Source organism: Chroicocephalus ridibundus, chromosome 4 (genome assembly GCF_963924245.1).
Source record: "Chroicocephalus ridibundus chromosome 4, bChrRid1.1, whole genome shotgun sequence".
NCBI classification, from domain to species: domain Eukaryota; kingdom Metazoa; phylum Chordata; class Aves; order Charadriiformes; family Laridae; genus Chroicocephalus; species Chroicocephalus ridibundus.
The window spans coordinates 21752446-21776041 of NC_086287.1; the positions used below are offsets into that span (position 1 = coordinate 21752446).

A 23596-nucleotide genomic window follows, 5' to 3' on the forward strand; every position below is an offset into this window, starting at 1 on the left:
GATGTATATAAAAAAAAACAAAAACAAATCAAACCAACAAACCCACCACTTGATTCCGGTTTTCAGTGTTTTGTTCAGCAGAATATTTTTGCCGTATGTTCATTTAGAGAGGCCTAACTCAGTGTAAGTGGGAATTATTTGAAGTGTCATTTGTTCCAAAGTAGTTTGCTAATTTCAATATTTTTAGTAAGACTTCCATGTGGATCAGTGTTGTCTACAACAGAACTGAAAAGTTCCTTTAGTTCTTAATAGCATTGTGACAATTTTCTGTAGCAGTCCAACATAACTAAATCCATTCCCTACTGCTGAGTTAAGCATATGTAAGAAAATGTTGGATAATCTTAACTTCTTGTTTAAACTAAATGGCTTAAATGTGTTGATTTTTTGTTTCTTTCCATGGTAATATGAAGTCAGCCACTTTGGTATGAAAAAATTATGTGAAGGCTTTTCTTTCCAGAATGGAATTATCACTGGCGTTTATCCTGCTAGCCCATCTAGCTGGCTTATTGTAGTTGTGGGTGTGATGTCAACAATGTATGCCAAAATTGATCCTTCTTTAGGAATAATAGCTAAAATCAACCGAACACTTGATACAACGTAAGTAGACTGAAAAGTTTCTGTTCCTCTAAAGGAAATCAGTTTCATTTGCAGCTACTCTTAAAGCTAATCCTGTTAAAGTATATCAGTTTTTGAACAGTATGTTTGTGACAGAGTAAGCCCAATAAGCAGATGTATCAGGGTATGAATAGGTATTACTACACTGTTTTCTGAGTATTTAGGAAGCACACTTGCCAACTTCTGTGGCCTTTGAGCTTGTTGCATGAGAGGGTATTTGGAAAGCAGTTTATGAAAAAGGGCTAAACAGGCATGAACCTTGTGTAATGCCTGCCTGTAGTACCATTAGATTTTGATTTGCAATATTAGGTTCTCTTTAAAACTTAAACTGATATTAACTGGTACGTGCTGGCTTTTGTTTTTAATAGTGGCTATATGTCAAACCAAACGCAGAACATTGTGAGTGGAATACTTTTTGGCACAGGGCTTTGGGTTGCCCTTATTGTCACAATGCGTTACTCCCTAAAAATGCTGCTTTCCTATCATGGTTGGATGTTCGCTGAACATGGCAAACTTTCTGCGGGCACCAAGTTTTGGATGGTAAGGATATATTGTCTTCCTCTTTCGTCTTAACTTCTATGTGATCTGTATTCAAAGCCATAAAAGAAAAGTTTTGCAGGTTTTTCCTTGCTTCTGTTTTCTGTGTCATGGGACAGGAGGCTGTTAGGTAGATGTTTCTACTAATTACTGTCATCCTTCTGATGCTATAATTAAACTATTCAGGATGGCCTTGTAGAAGGAAGAGTAAACACTTCAAGAAGAACGTCTAAATTTGCCAATGCCTTGGGACTGTGTGAGTCAAATACCTACTTTTTCTCTGTGTGCACAACTACAACTTAAAGAACTTGGGCTGCAGCACCAAAGAATCTTGTCCTCCCCAGAAAGTGCTACCCTAATTCTTTGTTGAAATATTAGGATTTCTAGTCATCCGTTACGAAATTAATCTTATGCTTGAAGAAAATAATACTGAATGTCCTTTCAATTGATTTAGTGGTATGCCTCCAAAATGACTTGGAGAAAAAGCTTAAGGTAGGTAGCTTGTTATGCAGTTTTCACATGAGGATAAGGTGGGAATGACCCGTCTCCTGTTGATTATTGTGGTGCTTTGGAAAAGGATCCTTAAAGGATGTGATAGATGTTAAGTGAGGAAAATGTACGTGTAGGTGGTCCAAGAGATGAAGTGGGTTTTTGTTACTTAGTTGTTTCAACTCACTTTTACCAGTATTGTTGTAGAAATAACTTAAGCGCGATAAAATTAGTCTCTGCAGCCTCAAAAATTAACTGACGTGCTTTAGATAACATGTCATAATTTATTATGAAATATGTTCAAGAACAGGTATCCAGAATGGTACACTAAAATAGAATTTAATCTTCATCTGTTACAAATGAAATTTCTAATTGATAGTTTCTCCTGGAAGCGGTATCAGGAGCCTCATGACTCGAATTTGTACAGTACAGGCTCTGAATGGTAAGGCTTTCTGTCAATTGCTTGAAGCTGTAGTTGTCTGGGTTTTCAGCATGTCCTACCAGATAGATATTTTAAAGCTGTTAATATTGCATTATCAACCTTAAACACTATGAACTGTAACGCTACTTACCATGCTTTGTTGCATATTGTATTTGTAAATTTTTGTTTGTTGTATGTTGCATACATATTTTGTTGTATATTATACATGTTTTAAAATACAGAACACTATAAAGGTGTATGCCCAACAGTGTCTCATCTATACTTAATATGAAGCTCTATTTTAATACCTTATTATTTCTTTAGCTAGTCCCAACAAAAGAGAAGACTGGTTTCCCTAATAAAACAGTACCAACTACCTTAGTTTTCTAGATTTTTATTATCCTTTAATACTTCAATTTTCTGGAGGGGTTTTCCTGTTGTGGTGTTTGTTTGGGGTTTTTTTTGCTGATTAACAGCATGAAAAACGCTATTGTTAATACACTGTCTTCTGTTCAAATAGTCATGCAGATAAAAAACCTGAACTCTGATTTCAGGCACAGTACAAAGTGACTTTCAGACTGGTTGGAAGTCTGGTGGTACTTCTAATTAACATATTTCATCTTCTAAAGTCAAATGCCCTGTATCGGGGTTAGGGGAAAAATCCAAGTACTAATTACAGTTTTAAAAAATAAAATAAAAAATAACACAGATGCAATGTATGCTAGAATGAGATTACTTGCTGTGTCTGCATATGAAATCAGAGATGTAACTAAGTATGTGTGTGTCAGATCACTTTAATAGTCTCAAGCTGTTATAAATTCTCTACTACAAGTTTACTTAAGAGATAAATACTGTGAAGTTTTTGTCAGGTGAGCAGGTACTCTCTCTCTGAAGGTAATTTCTACCTTTTCTGGCTTAAGAGTTCTAGGATAAAATTGTCTCCAAGTATGGAATTAGATTTTCTTATGAAAAGATGAGCTTTTTTTTTTTTCTCACCTGGCTTCAAATTTATCTTGTCATGAAGCACAACTAGATTTCATTGGGCTGATTACTGTGGTGCATCCATGTGCACCTGACAACTCTCTGATACAGAGCTGTTTGCAGGAAGACGCTGGTAATACTCTGCAACTCTTGAAAGTTTTGTGCTGCCTAAAACAACCTCCTCTAGCTGTGCTGATGAAGGAAGTTGAGGGGTGGGGAAGAAACTCCACATTTTAACAAGTTTTGTCAGATACAGGGAGGAGAGAAGGGAGTATTTATAGGAATTCAGTACTGAAATGACATCCTTTGTTTTCTTTTGTCTTTAGTCTATGGGTCTATGTACAATATACAGTATAGTATATTGGACCAAGATTGGATTTTGACAATAAGGGTTCCACCAGATCGTTGGTGTAATACTTGACCTTACTTTAATGCTGAAATAGGATGATAAGGTCAAAATCCTTTCATATGTAGCCTAGAAGTTGCATGGTTTAGACTTTCAGCCTAGTGCGTGTCACAGCTGAGAAGTAGTTGTAGGCAGAAATGCTGCTCCTGTCTTTAGTCTCCCATGGAAAACAGGAGATGTTGTAATATCTGAAGCTAAAGTGGGAACTGTCATCTCTGGCTCTTTTGTTTTGTTGGGTTTTTTGGTGGCACAAGCACTGAATAGAACACTGGCATGCTTGCATAATTTAGTATGTTCAAATGATGCAGTAGACCACCTGAGATAGATTCACGCTTGAAGGATTATCTAGAATCCTTAGCTGAGTGATGGGCTTGATAATGATTCCTGTTTTGAAGCATGATATAGATATTTTTGTAGTATCTACTATATAGCAAAAGGATCAACAGGTAGACTTGCTCTTATAATCTTTACAGAGGGAAATGTATGAAGAAGTGCTAAGTAACTCTGTCTTTATTTTCTGTTGGCATCAAGGTTGCCATTCATAAACAACAATACCGCCCAATGACCAGAAGATTTTCTGGGATGTCAGGAACGGCTATGACTGTCTTTCTCTTCCACTGACATGTTGTTTAACCTTTAGGAAGTTAGTTCATGTCAGTGCCTTTTTTGTTTGTGAAACAGTGATAAATATGATAGTTTGCTAATTTGAGTACAGTATAATTTACCAGTGAAAAGAACTGCGAGTTACATTACACTTTAGTACTCTGTCATTTTTCTTTTGTTGAACGTAATAATTTGAGGTGTGTATTTTGTTTTTGTTTTTCTTCAGACGCTTGTAAAACTCTTCTCAGGACGTAAGCCCATGTTATACAGTTTCCAGACATCTTTACCACGATTGCCAGTTCCAGCTGTTAAAGACACAGTCAATAGGGTGTGTACATTCATTAATTCATTTTCTTCAGTAACAATGAATCTATATTTAGATGCCCTTGTGGGTTTTTTTGGTCATGTCTTGCATGGTGGTATTAATATGGTGTAAGGGATTAAAACTTCTGCGTAGAAATTAAAATATAGGCTATGACAAACCACCAAAACTGGTGACAATTTGAAGCTGGTGTAATTCATATTGGATGATGCGATGTCCGTTGATATAAGACTATACAAAGAAGTGTGATTTCCAGGGCTTTTGAAACATACCGGTTTTGTTATCTTCCACAGCTTGAACGTATAAATGTGTATTTTATGACACAAAACGTTCTGGCAAAGTTTGTAAGTAGGACAGTATGTCACAGAAGCTGAAGATTTGATTTTTTGTTTGAGAGGGGGAAAAAAATAATCTCTGCTTGATTTCCCTTTTGAGTTGAAAATGTGTCTTTAGAAAAGTAGCCTCATCCACTTGTGATTTGCTGACAAACGTCTGGAAAAAGATCTGATTTTTGTAGTTTGCAGGCAAATGTTTAGAAAAGTGTATACTCTTATTTTAAGAACATAGTTTTTGCAACTTTGTAAATTGAGTCTGGATAGTCTTTGTCTACTATCCAAATGCTTTATGTAGGAATGGCAAGAAGCTACATATTAGTTACTATACTGATGCTGATTCTTTTCCTGTATTCTAGTACCTGGAATCAGTTCGGCCACTTATGGATGATGAAGGGTTCAGAAGAATGGAGGGTCTTGCCAAAGATTTCGCATTTAATTTGGGACCAAGGCTTCAGTGGTATTTAAAGCTAAAATCCTGGTGGGCCACAAACTATGTGAGTAGATAAATAGGAGGCTCAATCATTCAAATGACACAATTTAATTTGTTGCCTTTTTGGCTTTGCTTTCATTCTTTCTGAAATATAAAAGAAGGTAATTGAAACTGCCTGATATTTTTGTAAAGTGCATTGAAGACCACCTGATTTGCACAGAAATAATTTGTGTGATTTGGTAAACAGACGGTGTGGTGAATAGAACTTGAAATAATGAATCCTCATTTTGTGTTTGTTATTCTGGAGCAGGTGATTTAGCTTTTGCTGTTACGATCGCTTTTGAGGTCTGTTTATTTGCTTGTTAAGCTTAATAACTTAACAATGGGCTTGGCCACCCAGGCAGTTTAGAAGACTGATTTAGTACAATTTTTTTACATAGAACAACTAGAGCATATGGAAGAGAAATAAAGAATTGTAACAATAAGTGGTTTTTTACCAAAAAGAAAACCCAAACCCCGACATCATAGTAAGAACTATAATATAATTCCTTCCTGATATATTATCTAACATCTAGCTGTATCCAGTAGCCTAAGCTGAGCTATGGTGTCCTGGCAAAGGCTGCAAAACATTCAGGAGATCTTATAGATTTTAGATACTATCTGAAGATGATGACTTCTTCAGAAGTTGACCAGAGAGCTACAGCTGAATTTAATTTAATTCTCTCACCCCTTTTTTGCTGTTTTACCTAGAGTTTAACACAAATTAGGGTTTCTTGTTTGTCTTCTTTTAAGCTGGGGGGCAAGCTAGCAGTTTCCTTCCTGCGTCTTTATGGAATGTTGTGTTGTGGAGTCATTAACATTGAAGACAAACTGGAAATTATGAGGTTTTAATGCTTTTGTTTTACTTCCTGCTACAGGTTAGTGATTGGTGGGAAGAATATATCTACCTTAGAGGACGTGGACCAATTATGGTTAATAGTAACTATTTTGCAATGGTAGGTAAAGACTATAAACACCTTATGTGTCAAAGAAACACTGTAAAATTTCTGCCAAGTATCTTATTTCGCGATATCTTTCTGTTTAGAAGTCCGTTGCTGCTGAGTATATGACCTTTGCTTTTCTTTCTTCTAGTATAACCTGCAGCCAATGTCTTCAAGTGCAGTGCTATCTTAATAATAAACTTAGTACATCTGCCACTTAGGCAGACTCATGCAGTAATGATTTACGCAGTTTTGTGCTTACTGCAGCAAGCAATCTTTCAAAAGCTCTACGTAAAAAAAACTTCATAGGTAACACAATTCAACAAGGTGTGTGCTTATAATTGCAAATGTCTGTATGAGAAGTAAAATTGTAAAAGACCCTAAAATTAAAAACAAAAAGAGGAAATACATAGTCATCTTGGATTCAAGTTTTAGGTAGCATTGTCTTTTCTATTGGGATGATTTAACAGCTATCATGTTTGTTTTAGGGCTGATGCTGTTTAAGGAGATTGTGACTTTTGGAGAAATTTTAGTTTCAAGTCATCAACTCGCTGCACAAGTGCACTTCATATGTTTTAAAGCCTTTTCTATATTGACCAGAATAAACTCTAAGAACATGGATGAGACTTACTATCAGTTGGTTTTTTTTGGTTTTGGTTGTGGGTTTGTTTGTTTGGTGGGTTTTTTTTTTAATGTAGTCTGGTAATCATTAACTTATGATTCTTATGTACTTTACAGGATTTCCTTTATTTATCTCCCACAACCCTGCAGGCAGCTAGAGCTGGTAATGTTATCCATGCCATCCTACTCTATCGGAAAAAACTGGACAGACAAGAAATCAAGCCAGTATGTATATAAGTTTAAATGGCTTTTGATCTTTTTCCAGTACAGTCTCTAAGAAGTTGATAAGTTTTCAGAATGGGAGAGAAGAGGAATGTCTTATTGTCAGAACTACTTGTAAGATGTAACTAAACTTGTAGTCCCAAACATCTTGGTTATCATTTGAATTGCACATGGGCAGAAACTAACAATCAAAAATACAGGATTCTGTCATGACAACTAATTGCAGTATGTGAAATTAAGATATGTATTTGCCCAAAAGACAAGTAGAGGCTTGTATTTGAGTAAGTTAAGTATTCTGTATAACACATGTTATTGGTATGGGCTAAGCATGTAATGGTACTTTTGAGCCATTGAAGTCTGAAAAGTCTGTGGAATCGTGTAGTGTGAGCACAAGGGGTGGTTAGGACAAAGGACTGGACCTTGAGGCCAAGCGTGGGCCAGTGGCAGCCTATCTATAGATAGTGATAAAATCCTGTGTTGCACAATTTCTAGGTAGCAAAGATAGGCAAGGTGAATCCCATTGTGAATTTCTGTTCTGTCTAGTGGCTGTCTGTTGTAGCGATGAAATGTTGTTTTGTTGAAGGTCACGGCAGGAATGGGATTAGTTGTATGTAACTACAAATCTGAGAAATGTGAACTTTTGTTCCTAAAATGTCAGAAATAGCTTTAGAAGAAAAAATTAAGGTGTAATGCATGCTGCACCTTTAAGTTTTGCACCTGGACTGGCCATTGAGAGCTCCTTGAATTTCAGATGCTAGCTAGCTTCAGTCATCCCTCCTGAAGGGTGAGCTTTTGGTAGGATGGAAAGAAAAAATATAGCTACTGGAATGTTAGTGGAATTTTCCACATGTAGTTTAAGGAAAGAAAAAGGGGGGAAAAAAACCAACCTGTGTTGATGTATTATAAATCTTACTGTTCTATACTTTGTCTTTAACCAGATCCTGTTTTTCCTTTCCTTTTTAATTTCCTAATTGTATATGCAAAATTACATTTTCATGTACTTCTGTGGCACAGATTCTTCTGATGGGATCTACTGTTCCACTCTGCTCAGCTCAGTGGGAACGGATGTTTAATACCTCTCGTATCCCAGGAGAGGAATCAGGTAAGCAGGCCAGCCAAGGAGAATAAACACCTTAATGGAATTCAGGTTTTGTGGTATTTTCGCTAAAATCCTGTTTTTGCAGATAAGGATCTGACAGCCACAAGGACACACCAATACTGTGTTCTGATACTCAGAAAGTAATGAATTGCTATAGAGTGCATAGATGTTTTTTCTTTTAGGGTGATTTTTGAAGCTTCTTCAATGATTTTTGTCTCTTCCTTTACTTAAAATTAAAAACAAACTTCATGGAACTGTTGTCTGCTCTGTGTTTTTACTTTATAAATAACCTTTGTTTTTCTCCATTGTGCTCTTTCAGGATCCTTTGATGTGCATGTTTTTAATCTTTGTAAAAGTTGTGTTTTCTTATCTCAACCATTTAAAAATGACTTTGACTTTCCCTTTTTCCTCTTGGCTTATGATTCACAACATCCCAATGTGTTCTTCTTAACACTAGTTGTTTACCTTGTTTGGAGGCAGGTACAGTCTTAGTCCTGTCAAGGTTCTCAATGCCGCTGTTACCTTGACCTTTTGTATGCACTGTAAGACATCAGCTAAGTCAAATCACCTGTAATAAGGACGGTGTCAAAAACTTTCTCTGTAACACATTAAGAAATACATACTCTGAGTTTTGTTGGTTCCTCCCCTGCCCTAACTCCCAGCAATGGTCTGATTATCCTAAGCTATGAGTAACTAAGTTTTCACAGTTTAATGTTAAATAGAGGGGTGTGTACCCGTTGACTTACAGTAGGGTCACTTTCACCCGAGTCTGTTTCTGCACCTTCTGCTTATTGTGGGAGACTAAGGATATGTTTACGTGATCTCAAGCAGTCATGTTAGCTCAGTAAAATAGAATTGTATCGGTAAGTGATAGTTCATATAGACTTTCTCACTGTCAGTGTACATATGCTCTTATTGCATGCACTCATTAACACTGTCTATAAACATAAAAGCATTTCACTTAGACAATGGTAGACCTTTGATAAATTGTTTGTTGTTTTATCTCACCATAAAAATATCATCTTTTTTCACCATAAAAATATCATCTTTTTTTTGATGATCAATACATCATCCAATATCTTGAGGCTAACTCTTCACATTAGGGGTTATTTTTCTAAAGGTAATGTATCCCTAAAGGTTCATCGTGGGTTTCTTCCCAAGGTAGCCTCCAAAGATCTCCATCAGCTTATCCTAAATTTTCCAGGCTCAAGAGGGTTTTTATGATCTTAATATTAAGTGGCGTTTTTGGTGGTATTTGGCTTTTTTTCTGAGATCTGTCACTGTAAAGGGAGGCAGACTGCATCTAGAAATACTAACGTTTATAGTCAACAGGTGGGAGAAAAATGTTGCTATCCATTTTCTTGTTCTTTGAGAAGCAAACTTACAATTTCACAGCACATTTCAGTAGAGACTTCTGTTGTTGTTGCGCTTTCTACAAAAGCTTAGGCTGTATCTAGTTTTCTCTGATCTGATTATATGCTGAAGAGCCCCTTAGACCCAAGTTTGCATGTTTATCCAACACAGTATCATTGTGTCAGCATCAGAATGAAATATGGCATTTGGCAGAGTTATCCTAACAGTCATGATTAGCATGGGGGACAGTCACTAGGAATTTGGGATGCAAGGGGTTATTGGTTAGTCATCTCCATTTGGAATGTATGTATGGGCTGTCACTTGAAGTCAGGATTTTCTTTTATTTTCTTTGAGATCTGTAACTCACCTTACATTTCAAGCTGCCTTTGAGCATGTTAGTCCCACTCAACTGCAGAATGAAAAACATAAAGAGTTTCTAAACAGACACAGGGATGTGCCCATTCCTCCCTGCTGGAGGTCTGATATTTGCTGTATGCGGTTGGATAAGCGGTGGGGGGAAGTGGCATTGGCTAGTGGATAAAGCAGTAGTTGCATGTGTCAGATAAGGATTTTACACTCAGTTCTGCTGTTGGCCTTTGGTGGATTATTGAGGAATTATTTCCTAGCTATGCCTCAGCTTCCTTTATCTGCGAAATGGAGAAAAACATATTCCTGATATGATCACTCCCTGATGATGAACTAGTAGCTTAACTAGACTAGCAAGTTTTAAAGTCTCTATTAGAAAACTGTGGTGTATGAGCTAATGTTATTTCAAGTACTGGAAGTGCTATTCTCGCCTTTTCTCTCCTAAATAAAATAAAAGGTATGAACTGCTTGCATTTAGCTTTGGGTTTGGTGTTCTCTCAGTCTGAATGAGTTTTGCAGAGAAGTGTAGAAGAGGCCCATTCTAACTGTAACACCCGATTAAAATATATCCTATATATCTTAGTGGTTCTCCTCAGTTTTTCCTGCTTAAAGTCTTTCAAATTAAAGTGCAGTCAGCATCATAAAATTACTGTATTTTCCTTGTAAGCACTTCACATTTCCTAGTTTACACTTTCAATTTTTAGTTGTTTCTATTTTTCTAAAGGAAAAAACAACTTTTGTCATTCTGTTTGTGAGTGAGTTTTAAAGACATTTTTCCCAAATTCTCATGAGTAGCTTGATTTCTTGCCCCCGATTTCAGTTATATTTTAAGTATTTTATGTATGTTACAGTTCCTAAAGGAGCAGCATATTTAAAAAAAAAAAAAAATAATCTGTGGCATGTTTTCGTGTTAAATGGTGGTAAAATCTTAATGAACACTGTATCTTGTCAGTTTAGCAGTTGTTCAAGCTTCATGTCTTTTAACAAAACACACTATGGAGTAAACCACTTCTTTTTAAGTAGGGAAGAGCCTTTATGTTTTTCAATACCCTTTTTTTCCTTTTTTTTTTTAATAGAAAACCCATGCAGCATGTTACATAAATGATTTCTTGAACTGCCAAGAAGAAGGAAAGGATTTTTTCTATTACAGCAAATCTGTACTTAGGCTCATAAATAAGGTGTCTGAAAGGTAATTGCAAGGGCTCAACAACTGTTCTGAAGTCAGTCATTGATGTAAATGACTAATGATCTCACTTTTGCTTTTTCCACTCAAGAAGCTGTCTTTTTTTGTATGGACACATCATGTATGTGAGACAAATACTTAAGGTGTCCTGACTCAGGTTGGGAATATAGAAAAAATTGCATCACTAGCTGATGGCTGCTGCTTTTCCCCCTTTGTAGGGTTTCTCCTCAAGTCACAACCCATTGTATTAATTACAAGTTATTAATTACTTGATGGTTGGAGTGATGCTTCTGCCAATCCTAACACTTCTATTACAGGCATCCTATCTTTGGCAGAAATGTGAAGTGGACAGCAAAAGGCATGATTAGCATAAAACTACTTCTGATCAGTAGATACGTGCCAAAATGTTATGGATAGCTGAGAGCACTCAAAGTACAGTACTCTCTCCTGGTATAAAGCTTCTCAGATATCTCAGAATCATGACTTTTACTCGCGCCCCTTACTTCTGACATCATCGTTCTTCACCACTTCAGTAATGGGTCTTTTCAGATTCACAGGAATATAACAGTTCTTTGGAGTAGTGAAGGGATTCAGTTAACAGTTTTTATCAACTGGGGGCTTTTCCTGGCTGCTGTAGAAACCTTCATATGTGGTTGAAGGTTTCAGTAAAGTTCAATAAGTTCAGGCTTATCCCAATTAAGCCATATAAATCATAAAGTGAGGAAGAAATTGTGGCCTAGGTTTCTGCTTCGTTGACTTTTATAACACTACAGTTTTTGGCCATAGATGGAGTATTCACTTTGCATCTGCCAGAGTAAATCTGAACAAAAGCTTATGGTACTAAATTTGGGCACTCTTAAGACTCCTCAGAGCTTGTACTATGAGTTGTCTAGTATTTGAATGCAGATGATTTAAAAGTACCTTCCCTCAGACTCGTCTAGCGTGTTCTTTTGCTGACCGCTTAGTCAGACCACACTACTAGTGCTTACTTTTCAGATACAGAAATACAGATTTAGTTTCTTAATATTGGCCTACAGTCTGGAAATTGGTGGTGCTGTGTATGCAAATGACTATCAAATCTGCATATTTGACTGTTTCATGCAGGAATCTTTGTGCTGAAATAACGTGGGGGAGCAGTTTATTCCACACTATTTATTATTTTGTTAAAATAAGTAAGCTGTGGCTAACTGGCAGTGCATGCAGCAGGCTTTTGATGTTTAGTGCATTATTATTTTGAGATTTAAGCTTTGTTTTCATGTAAGTTATTGTAATTCTAGATACTCTCCAGCATGTGAAAGACAGCAAACACATTGTTGTGTATCACAAGGGCCGTTACTTCAAAGTGTGGCTGTACCATGATGGTAGACTGTTGAGACCCCGAGAAATTGAACAGCAGATGCAAAGAATTCTTGATGATGATTCAGAGCCTCAGGCTGGTGAAGAGAAGCTAGCAGCTCTTACTGCAGGAGACAGGTATCGTGGTTATTATTTTTTAAATTAATTTTAATATTTAGAAATAGTACCAAACATATTAATTGAGTAATGGCTTTGGAATTTTAAAATAGTCTGCAGTCAGTTGATTATACCTTCATCACTGATTTTGTATATTGCTAACATGTAACAGCTCTTCAGTCGTTTAACTACATGGAGTTAAAAGTAATTTTGCAGGGCAACCCTGTATACAGATTACCTATGACAATTGGTTTGATTGTGGTTATCGTAAGAGTAGTAATTGGAAGCTTGACAGTATTACGCATATTGAACTACTTGATTTTTATCTACTCTGGGGTTCACTGGCATTTAAAAGAATAACTTAAAAATTAAAATTGAGAACGTGGCTTCAGTAACTTACTCTGTATTCATGACTTGCACCAACAAAATAAAGCAATGTCCTGGGTTGAGTGACACAGGACTAACTTCTCTTCTAATGCTGGGGAGAACTCCACTTTTGGAAGACTCTAGTGTTGGAATTTGTGAAAATATTTACTTTGTAGGCAGCTAGGCTATGTGGGATTCAAGGTCTCAGTGTTTTCAGGCCTTGCAAGGTGCAGGGATAAGGAGGAGTGAGGCCTGGGTCCTTGACTCACGCTGACCAACAGGATTATTTTATACTGTGACGTCACTTTTGATATAAATCAGAAAGTTTGCTGCATAGTTTTCTCTCTCCCTTGATGGCGGTGGTCCAGAGAACACCTTGCCCTGGTGTCGGACCCCTGAGCCCTTCCCTTTCTCCCGAAGCCATAGCACTTGCGGTGTCCAACGTTTGCTGTCCACTGCTGGGAGTGCACAGCTTCCTACTGATAGACTTGGCTGAGTATAATCCTTGTATATTTTATTAGTGTTGGGATCAATACTGGTTCTTTAGTATTATTGTTAATTATTTAGTCTTATCCTATTAATTCTATTTATATTTCAACCCTCGTGTTTCATTGTTCTCCCTGATTTGCCTTCCCACGTGGGGAGGGGTCATTGAGTGATAGAATAATTGTGTAAATGACAATAAATTGTTATGGGTTTCTCAAACCATAACAAGCAGTATGTACTTGGCTGGTTCTAGGTGCAAGATGATTGAGTTCAATGAAATTGTGACAAACTTGGTTCAATCTCTGTGTAGTTGATCCTGGACAAAGGAGAGAGCAAGCTGTGCGCTTTAATGTACTTTATTACTAGCAGTTCTTCCTTTCTCTCACTTCCTGGATTAAAACAAATGAAATATTTTTTCATTGAGAAAACCGCATAAATTTACAAATAAACATGGTGCAACCATACAGAAATTACATTGTTCAGGACTAACTTCAGATGCGTTTCAGGCATTTACCATGGGCAATTGTCCAGACTCTTAGGTTTGGGTGTTACAACAATGGATATTAATATCTGTTGATTGTTTTTAGTGATATATGCTCTTTTCTCCTTCCATATAATAGACATTTTCTTTTGTTCAGTTATAAACATAGATGATCTATATTATACGTATTGCATGCCACAGAAATGTTGAATTTCTGAGCATTAAGCTTCACACATGTGTGATGATATGTTGAATTGATTCCTAGGATTACACTGTACGTGTATTTTCAGAACGTTTCACTGCTGATATAGTTTAAATGCAATGAAAGTAGTTGCCTCAAATTTGATAAAAGTAGGAGGAATGTCTCATAGTGGTCATAAGGGTGATAAAACTTCGACAAATTCATGTAATCTGGCTACAAACCAAATTCTTTTTGCAGAGTACCATGGGCTAAAGCTCGACAGGCTTATTTCAGCCGTGGAAAGAACAAACAGTCCTTAGATGCTATTGAAAAAGCAGCATTTTTTGTGACATTGGATGACACCGATCAAGGGTACAGGAAAGAAGATCCAGTGAAGTCACTGGATGCTTATGCAAAATCCTTAATGCATGGCAGATGTTATGACAGGTACAGTATTGACTCTGTGGAAAATGCCTTCTCTTTTAGAATTCCACTAATTCACGTGGCTAATACATATGAATTATTGACTTATAAGCTGATAAATTTTGTGGAACCACAGAATGGTTTGGTTGGAAGGGACCTTCAAAGATCATCCAGTCCATCCCCCTTGCCACAGACAGGGACATCTTTCACTACATCAGATTGTTCAAAGCCCTGTCCGACCTGACCTTGAACACTTCCGATGATGAGTTATCCACAGCTTCTCTTGGAAATGTGTTCCAGTGTCTCACCAGCCTCGCTGTAAAAAAAAAAAAAAAAAAAAAAAAAAAAAATTCTCCCATATGACAAATCTAAATCTAATCTCTTTCAGTTTATAACTGTTGCCTCTTGTCCGGTCACTACAGGCCCTGTTAAAAAGTCTTTCTCAGTCTTGTAAGTCCTCTTTATATATTGAAAGGCTGCAAGAAGGTGTCCCAGAGCCGCCTTCTCTCCAGACTGAACAAACCCAACTCTCAGCTTTTCTTCATGGGAGAGGTATTCCAGCCCTCTGACCATTTTTGTGGCCCTCACCTGGACCCCCTCTAACTGATCCATATCTTTCTTGTACTGGGAACCCCGGAGCTGGACACAGTATTCCAAGTGGGGTCTCATAAAAGCAGAGTAGAGGGTGAGAATCCCCTCTCCTTGACCTGCCAGCCACGTGGCTTCTTATGCAGCCCAGGACATGATTGGATTTCTGGGTTGCAAGCACACATTGCTGACTCATGTCCAATTTTTCATCCACCAATACCCCAAGCCCTTCTCTGCAGGACTGTTCAATCTATTCATCCACCAACCTATTGATATTGGGGATTACCCTGATTTAAGTGCAGGACCTTGCACTTGGCCTTGTTGAACTTCATGAGGTTCACGTTGTTGAACTCCGTGAAGTTAAAATTTACATATATTTCTTTAATTAAAAATAATACTATAAAAAAAAAAGCCAAGAACTAGTGCATTTGAATGTGATTCTTTTGAGAGATGAAGTTACCATATAAAAATGCTTTTGAAATGTACAAAACCATAAAGCAATCTTAATTTCTTTTGTAGGTGGTTTGATAAAACATTCACTCTTGTAATATTCAAAAATGGCAAAATGGGTCTGAATGCAGAGCACTCTTGGGCAGATGCTCCTATTGTTGGGCACCTGTGGGAGGTAGGTATTTAGTACAAGAAGTTAATGCAGAAGATAATGTGATATGGTCCATGCAACAGTCCTGAAGATCAGCAGTTACTTTCAGTCCCCTGTATTCATGTTGCTGATGAGTGATTATGGGCCTGCATCTACAGCAACTGCAGAATTTAAAAAAACAAAACCAAAATAAACCAACAAAAAACCCAAAAAGCAACAAACAAACAAAAAAACACCCCACAACAAAACCCCTCAAAACCCCTTGCTTAAAAGAAAACATTGCTGTCCTTTAAATTAAATGTCTCTCTTGCATTTTAATGAGCATAGATGTCTTCATAGAAAAATGATACAGCTCTCCACCTAACTTGTTTATAATATTCTAAATCAATAGGTTGTTGCCTCTTTGATAGGGCATTGTTTTTTGCATATATACACGCTCCTGAAGCACTTAAGTTTTCTTGTGCTATAAAAATCTTTGAAAATACTTTAAGAGTACCCTTTGAGAATGTAAAGAAATGATACGGGCTTTAACTTTTCCTCTAAGTCATTGTTTGATGAGCTGCAGAATGATATGCTGTTTATCTTTTGTATTTATTTGCAATTAATGGAATAAATGCACTTTTTCAGGTTTGTTAATCATGAATTTAGTTTATTACTTGAAATCCTATTTGATTTTTTTTCTTTTTGAAGCTTAAACCTGTAAACAGTTACATGACTCAATCACTCAAAACTATATCAGAAACATTGGCTAATTGTGATTTCATTATGTATTTGTGCAAATGGGTCTCAGGTCTGACTGCTACCCCAAGTAACTTCCTAATTTTATTATATGAGTGTTTCCATGTGTAAGAACAAAAAATCCTCATTGTGTTCCCTAACCAGGGAAGGAAGAAGGCCAAACTGATGTAAGATTGATTTGGCATTGCAGTTTAGACTAGCTCAATGGAAGAGAGTTACTTTCTTTCTTTTAATGAATAATGTTATATGCTTTAATTCATATCTCTGTACTTACTATTAGTTGGTTCACTTTCTGGTTAGAATTAAGATGGCTAAAATAAACTAAGTAGCTAGAAGTTTCGTTTCCTAAAATGTTATTCTGATTTCTTTGTACATTGTCTATTTTTAGAATAGATTAAACTTTCTTTCATAGTTGGCATGTTCTGACCGCTAGTGAGCAAACTAAATTAAAATAAGAGATTAGAAATACATATGTAGAAAATGCAATAGTGTTTTTGTCAAGCTTTTTCTTTCCATACTGAGCAGATTCAAATCACTTTTGATGATTCTGTATTTTCTAATTTTTTTTTTCAGTTGAGGATATTGTTTGAAATCTTGTAAGACAGAGCCTTTTCTTTCTGTTGTTCAAATTGTATTGTTCATCTTGGAAACATTCTACTTCCCCACCCAAGAGCTCTAGTGCACATATAAAAAGCAATTTTGAGTGGAATGCAAATCTTAAAATTATTAAATTCTTGCAGGGATATACACTTACTCTGAAATAAACTATTTCTCAATGAACAAGTTTTGACAGGTAACAAACTTGCAGAAATTGTCTAGAATCTAAATTGAACAAAGGTTGTGAAATCTAAGACTCTAAGACTGACTTCTTTTTTTACTACTAGTAAAGTCTGAGGTGGGTTTTTAATTGGAACATTTTGATTAATTCAGTAGCATCTAACAAAATGCACCAGTGCGATTGAATAGGTCTTTGTGCGTATCTGGTGTTCTTCCCACTCAGAACACAAGTAAAAATGCCTTAAAATAAGAGGTAAAACCGAGGGCTTCACTTGCATCCGTTTTCAGTATTTGGAAACGGATTGTATATTGTATTTCGCTGTATACCGCAAATGTGTTATATTGATTTCACAATGAAATCCTAATTCTGCATTGAATGTGTTGCAATTCTGAAGAAGTGTTATTCTTTGCAGAATGTAATGACAACTGAATATCTTGAACTGGGCTATTCAGAAGATGGGCATTGCAAAGGGGATACCAATCAAAATATTCCTATTCCTACCAAACTACAGTGGGAAATTCCAGAAGAAGTAAGTACAGAACAGCTAGTGGTTTGAGGAAGAAGCTCCTCTTTTCTTGAGCAGTCAAATCTTTTAAGTAATTACTGTTAACCCTATAAATCAGCTTTAAATTCATTTGAGTCCTGTAGGATGTGTATTTCATGTGTGGATATTACTCAGTTTACTTAAAAAGATACCAGATGTTTTTAACATCACTCTTCAAAAATTCTGGCTGGGAAATGCCATCTTTTTACTAGAAATTTTCTTGGTTGGCAACATGTTGAAAATAAGTTGCCACCTGTTTTAAATAGTAATTAAAATGAAGATTAAGTTGCTGACGTTTCATTACTATTGTCAAAACAAATGCTACTGTGTAACAGTTCCTTGAGATCAGCTGTCTTTTTTGTGTTTAAAATTCTGTATACTTGTCTAATATGGTTTGATTTTTTTAAAATTTTTTTTTCCTGAGTTCAAGACAAACTTCCATTACCTATTTGGATTTTAATTTTGAATAAAAAGGTAGTGGTTGGTGATACGTTTAATTAAGCATGTATGGCAGATTGGAAGCCACAAAACTCTTGCCATTTTATCTCTGTGGGTCATTATTTTATGTTCTAGTGATCTGAACAGTCTTAATGCTGGTGTCTTTTTAAAGTGTAATTTTTGGACTCCTAATGTGTATTGGCGTAAAACTCATTTTGTATTAGCTTTTTGAATTTTAACTTTCTGGCAAAGACAGCTTCTCCCCTTTCTCTAAAGGAAGACTGTTTAGATAATGATGTTCCTGGCATGCATAAAGGAGGCATTTCTTATTTATCAATTAAAAATACATGCATTTTTTCAATAGTTCTCTCAAATGCCATCAACTGCACGCATGTGCATATCTGTGCATATAGATATTTATTTCTTTGTTTATTTTAGTGTCAGGAAGTGATTGAGAGGTCTCTGAGCACTGCCACAGCTCTGGCAGATGATGTGGACTTCTGCTCATTTTACTTTGATGCTTTTGGGAAGGGGCTAATAAAGAAAGCAAAAACCAGCCCTGATGCCTTCGTGCAACTTGCCTTGCAGCTTGCTCACTATAAGGTAAGAACATACTGTTTCTGGCTTATAGAATCTCATTAAACTGGGTATAGCATGTTTGTGCTTAAAACATGCAACTGTGTAAAGTACTTTAGAGTAATCTTGCTCTGCTGTGCAAGATTATTAAAGACATTCCGTGGAAATTGGTAGAAACTCTAAACAGTTTACTACCTGGAAATTAATTGTTCCAAGGTTGGCCTATTGATGTTTGTGCAAATTTTTCTCTTCTGCTTAGTTGGTCTATCCCTTGGCATTTTTGAACTTGAAACAAGTAGGTATGAAACTTCTAGTAGCTCTGTTTATAATGGGATCAATATTAAACTCATAACAGATGTATTAACAGAAATGCCTGCCTGTGTTTTCTTGTTTGTTCATCTTTTCTATAACATGCTTTCAGAAAAATGCCAGTGTAGCAACTTGTGTGTTTTTCATTTTGCTTTCTAGTTGTCACTGTTGAGATGTTGTTCTATATTTTTTTTTTTTGTTGTTTTTGTTTTTACAAGCATCCAGATTTCCTGGCTGCTATCACCACTTACAGTCTTTCTTACCATTGGTTAGGGTAGCTACATTGCAAATAGTTTGATTACCAGCCCACCTCTTCTATTTTGAACACCCATCCTCTTAATCTAAAACTGAACAGACCTTCACAGTTTGTTCTGATGTATATCTTAGGTAGAATTGCTAATGTGTATTAGATAAAATTCTATTGTTTGGCAATTTTTAATCTGTAGATTGTGCACATCTATAGGAAATACAGAAGCCATACTTTCTGGATTTTGCAGACTGTTCAGTTCTCACATTCTTGAAAATATCCACACTGGTGTGCGTCTCCATGCTATTAAACCTTCAAATGAAAATATTTTTAAGGATGTTACAGTTTTCTTGATTACTTACCACAGCTGTGTTAATTAGGAAGCCACTGAACTTTCACATGGGGTTTTGATAGCCTCTCAGCTTCTGTTGTAAACTGAAAAAGACTATATAAAATGCAGAGGGTAGTCCTTGCTAGTTTAGTTGTCCTGTTAGCATTTATCAAATCCTGCTACTAATTTAATTTTTGCCTTTATTATCTTTAGGTAAGACTGCTAATGGTGGGCCACTAAAAACTTAATGTTGAGTTTAATTTGTGGAGTGATTACTTGTGCTTACGTTAAACTGTTGATTAAGAGGGACTAAGTCTGGCTAAACTTTTTAGTTCTTATTTTTCCCTTTTCAAGGACATGGGAAAATTCTGTTTAACGTATGAAGCCTCTATGACACGCCTGTTCAGAGAAGGCAGGACCGAAACTGTTCGTTCGTGTACTGTTGAATCATGTAATTTTGTTCGAAGCATGGAAGACCCAACTGAAAGTGTAAGTTCACGGTGGTATTGCCTTATACAATCCATGATCTGCAAGAAAATAAATGCACAGAGAAAGAGAGAAAGTTTTTTCTCCCTCCTCTTCCTGGAAGTTCTATTTAGGTAAAATCCCCCTGGGTTTCTCAATATGCTGTGCCTAGGAGCTGTGATCAGACCCAGCCCAAGTCTGGAAATCCAGCTGTGTCAGCATGTCATACATAACTGTGTGGCACAGCTACTGTATGACTACCCTGTGTATAGAAAGTAATTTTGACATAGTCCTAATGGCAGAATTAACTGCTATTACATCTCTGCATTTTTGTTAAAGGAGTAAGGCTGCCCCATACATGGCAAGATCACATATATAGCAGACTTCATTCTGCTCACTTCTTGTGGGTGTTGGTGTGTTGTTTTGTGTTTTTTTTTTTTTATATGGTTACTACAAATATGATGTTTTTTTCAGACTTGTTGATTCACAGAATCGGAGAATGATAGGGGTTGGAAGGGACCTCTGGAGATCTAGTCCACCCCCCTGCCAAAGCAGGTTCACATTCATCAGGAATGATCAGCTGCAGAGCAGAGGAACCCTGCCTTCATAATGCAATTTTTACGTGTTATGAAGATTATACTATATGCATTTATATATTATTTTAAAAAGAATTGTCTGCCTTTACTGCTTGCTTCTATTTTTTATGGGTTTTTCCTTAGAATTTTTCCTGAGCATTTGTATCCTCTATGGACTACCCACAAATCTTTACTCCTGAATACCACTGGTAGGCATGCTTAGCATGACTACAAGTGATTTATTAGTAAGTGATTTATTAGTTTCTCATGCTGGAGGCAAATAGGCTGCTCACTGTGTCCCAAATAAGTGGTATAAAATACAGTGATGCTGGAGATAAGAAGTGTCCTAGTTTGAGGACACAAGAAGTGACAGGTTCACATATACTCAGTGTGTTGCATTCCACACTATAAAATTTTAACAGAATAGCTATTTGTTTTGAACACACTTTTTCTTTGCATTCCACGCTATAAAATTTCATGCTTTCTTTCAGCCCTTGCAACATTCATACAGTGTTCATAGAATCACAGAATATCTCAAGTAGGAAGGGATCCATAAGGATCATCAAGTCCAACTCCCTGCAGGACTACCTAAACCATATGACTAAGAGCATTGTCCAGACGGTCCTTGAACTGTGACAGGCTTGCTGCCCTGACCACTTCCCTGGGGTGCCTGTTCCAACGGCTGACTGCCCTTTCAGTGAAGAACTTTTTTCCTAATGTCCAATCTGAATATCCCCTGATGCAACTTCATTCCATTGCCTGGTGTCCTATCACTGGTCACCAGAGAGAGGAGATCAGCACCTCCACTGCTCCTCTTGAGAAAGTTGCAGACTGTGATGAGGTCACCACTCAGCCTTCTCTTCTCTAAGCTGAACAAGCCAAGTGACCTCAGCTGCTCCTCGTAAGTCTTGCCCTCAAGACGTATCACCATCCTGGTTGCCCTCCCCTGGACACACTCCAATAGTTCAATGTCCTCCTTATATTATGGCACCCAAAACTGCACACAGTATTCGAAGTGGGGCCACAACAGAGCAGTGTAGAGTGGGACAATCGTGTCCCTCAACCAGCTAGCTATGCTGTGCTGCATGCACTCCAGGACATGGTTGGCCCTTTTGGCTGCCAGGGCACACTCTTGACTCATATTCAACTTGCCATCAAGCCAAATACACAGATCTCTTTCCGTAGGGCTGCTCTCCAGCCTATAGTCCCCCAGTTTGTAGGTATAAGCAGGATTACCCCACCCCAGGTGCAGAGTCTGGCACTTGCTCTTGTTAAATTTCATATGGTGGTGATTGCCCAGCTCTCTAGTTTATCCAGATCTCTCTGTAAGGCCTCTCTACCCTTGAGGGAGTCCACAGTTCCTCGTCATTTAGTATCATTGGGAAACTTAATGCACCTTTGACTCCTGTATTCAGATCCTTTATAAAAACAGTACAGAGCACTGGCCCTAAAATGATGTAACCTCATTTACTAGAATTCTCTGAGCCCGACCTGTCAGCCAGTTGTTCACCTGATGTATTATGGACTTGTCTAGTCTTTTATCCAGAAGGATCCTGTGAGAGACAGTTATCAAAAGCTTTGCTAAAATAAAAAAAGAAACCCCACATCTACTGGCTTCCCTTGGCCAACTAGATGGGTGACCTTGTCATAAAAGGAAATTAAGTTAGTTAAGACCTTCCCTTCATGAACATGTGTTGGCTATGACTGATGACTACATTATCTCTCAATTGTGTTTCAGTAACTCCCAGACCAACTGTCTCCGTAATTTTGCCAGGCACTGAATTGAGACCGATAGGCTGTAATTACCAGGGTCTTCCTTCTTAACTTTCTTGAAAACTGGGACAACATTTGTCAGCTTCCACTTGACTGGAGCCTTTCCAGATTCCCAAGACCATTGAACAATATGGGGAGAGGTCCCATGATAATGTCGCCAGCTGCTTTAGTACCCTGGGATGAATCCTGCTGAGCCCCTAGGCTTATGTGCCTCCAGCTGGAGCAGCCAGTCTCAAACAAGTTCAGAGCCAGCCGGGAGTTTCTCATCCCCCCAAGTCACAGTCTTCCAACACTGGGCTCCAGGTGTCCCAGGGCCATTCATCAGTGTTAAAGACAGAGGTGAAGATATCTCTGCTTTGTCTATGACCCTATTTGTGAGGAGCCCTTTTTGTTGTCCTTCACATTACTTACTAGCTTGAACCCTAATCAAGCTTTGGCTGCATGAATTTTTGCCCCTACAGTGGCAAAGAGCATCTCTGTAGTCCTCCTGCATTGCCTGTCCTTGATTCCAATGTCCATACCATTTCCATTTCCTTCTAAGTTCTAGGAGAAGATCCCTGCTAAGCCAAGCAGGCCTTCTTCCCTGCTTGCTTGACTTCTGTCACTTGCGATTTGCCTGCTCCCAGGCTCCTAAGAGAAGGCTTTTTAAAAATGACCAGCATTCATGGACCCCAATGCCTTCAGCATTGTCAGTTTGCCTTCTGAAATGGCTCCTGCAGTTCCAGCTTTTCTTAAATCATGTTGAGATTTGCTCTTCTGTACCTTTTTAAGACCAGTTTCTCTAGAAACTAAATATATAATGTGCTAATCTTCAGTTGTAATCCTGTTTGATTCTAGGGTTAGATCACGCATTATGCACCGTTTACAGCAGGTAATAGTTGATACTTTGTAATACCTGAAATTGAGTACCTGAGGTTGAAAAGCCAGCGGATGCTAGTATTTGGTGTTAGTTGCTGTAACTTAGTTTCTGCACCTTGATCCACTACCCCGTTCACTTATCTGATTTTTCTTCAACTTTTTTTTTTTTTCATTGTTAGAGTGAAAATAAGCTTAAGTTGTTCCGGCTTGCTGCTACCAAACATCAGCACTTATATCGTCTCGCCATGACTGGTGCTGGCATTGACCGGCATCTGTTTTGCCTTTATGTTGTGTCCAAGTATCTGGCTGTAGATTCTCCTTTCCTTAAGGAAGTAAGTGACTCTTATTGATAACTATTAATTACAGTAAATAATCCTTTGTTTACTTAGTGTTTTGTGGTAGCTGCTTACATGCTCGTAGAAC

The 23596-nt window shown here is 37.4% G+C and overlaps 1 protein-coding gene across 7 annotated transcripts in view; it reads left to right on the top strand.

Annotated features, from left to right (window-relative positions):
• Positions 1-23596, top strand: part of CPT1A (carnitine palmitoyltransferase 1A) — a 42426-nt gene that overhangs the window by 10895 nt on the left and 7935 nt on the right. For 5 of the 7 annotated variants that reach the window (XM_063331872.1, XM_063331874.1, XM_063331876.1 and 2 more), the window contains 14 exons: positions 458-597; positions 984-1155; positions 4279-4380; positions 5066-5203; positions 6057-6134; positions 6858-6965; positions 7977-8064; positions 12241-12436; positions 14188-14376; positions 15460-15565; positions 17470-17586; positions 18478-18642; positions 19857-19991; positions 23353-23505. In XM_063331872.1, coding sequence (XP_063187942.1) covers positions 458-597; positions 984-1155; positions 4279-4380; positions 5066-5203; positions 6057-6134; positions 6858-6965; positions 7977-8064; positions 12241-12436; positions 14188-14376; positions 15460-15565; positions 17470-17586; positions 18478-18642; positions 19857-19991; positions 23353-23505 — 1887 coding nt within the window. Of the gene's footprint in view, positions 1-410; positions 598-983; positions 1156-1951; positions 2084-4278; positions 4381-5065; positions 5204-6056; positions 6135-6857; positions 6966-7976; positions 8065-12240; positions 12437-14187; positions 14377-15459; positions 15566-17469; positions 17587-18477; positions 18643-19856; positions 19992-23352; positions 23506-23596 lie in introns of those variants that run through there. The other 2 variants (XM_063331877.1, XM_063331879.1) reach the window with 2 other exon arrangements.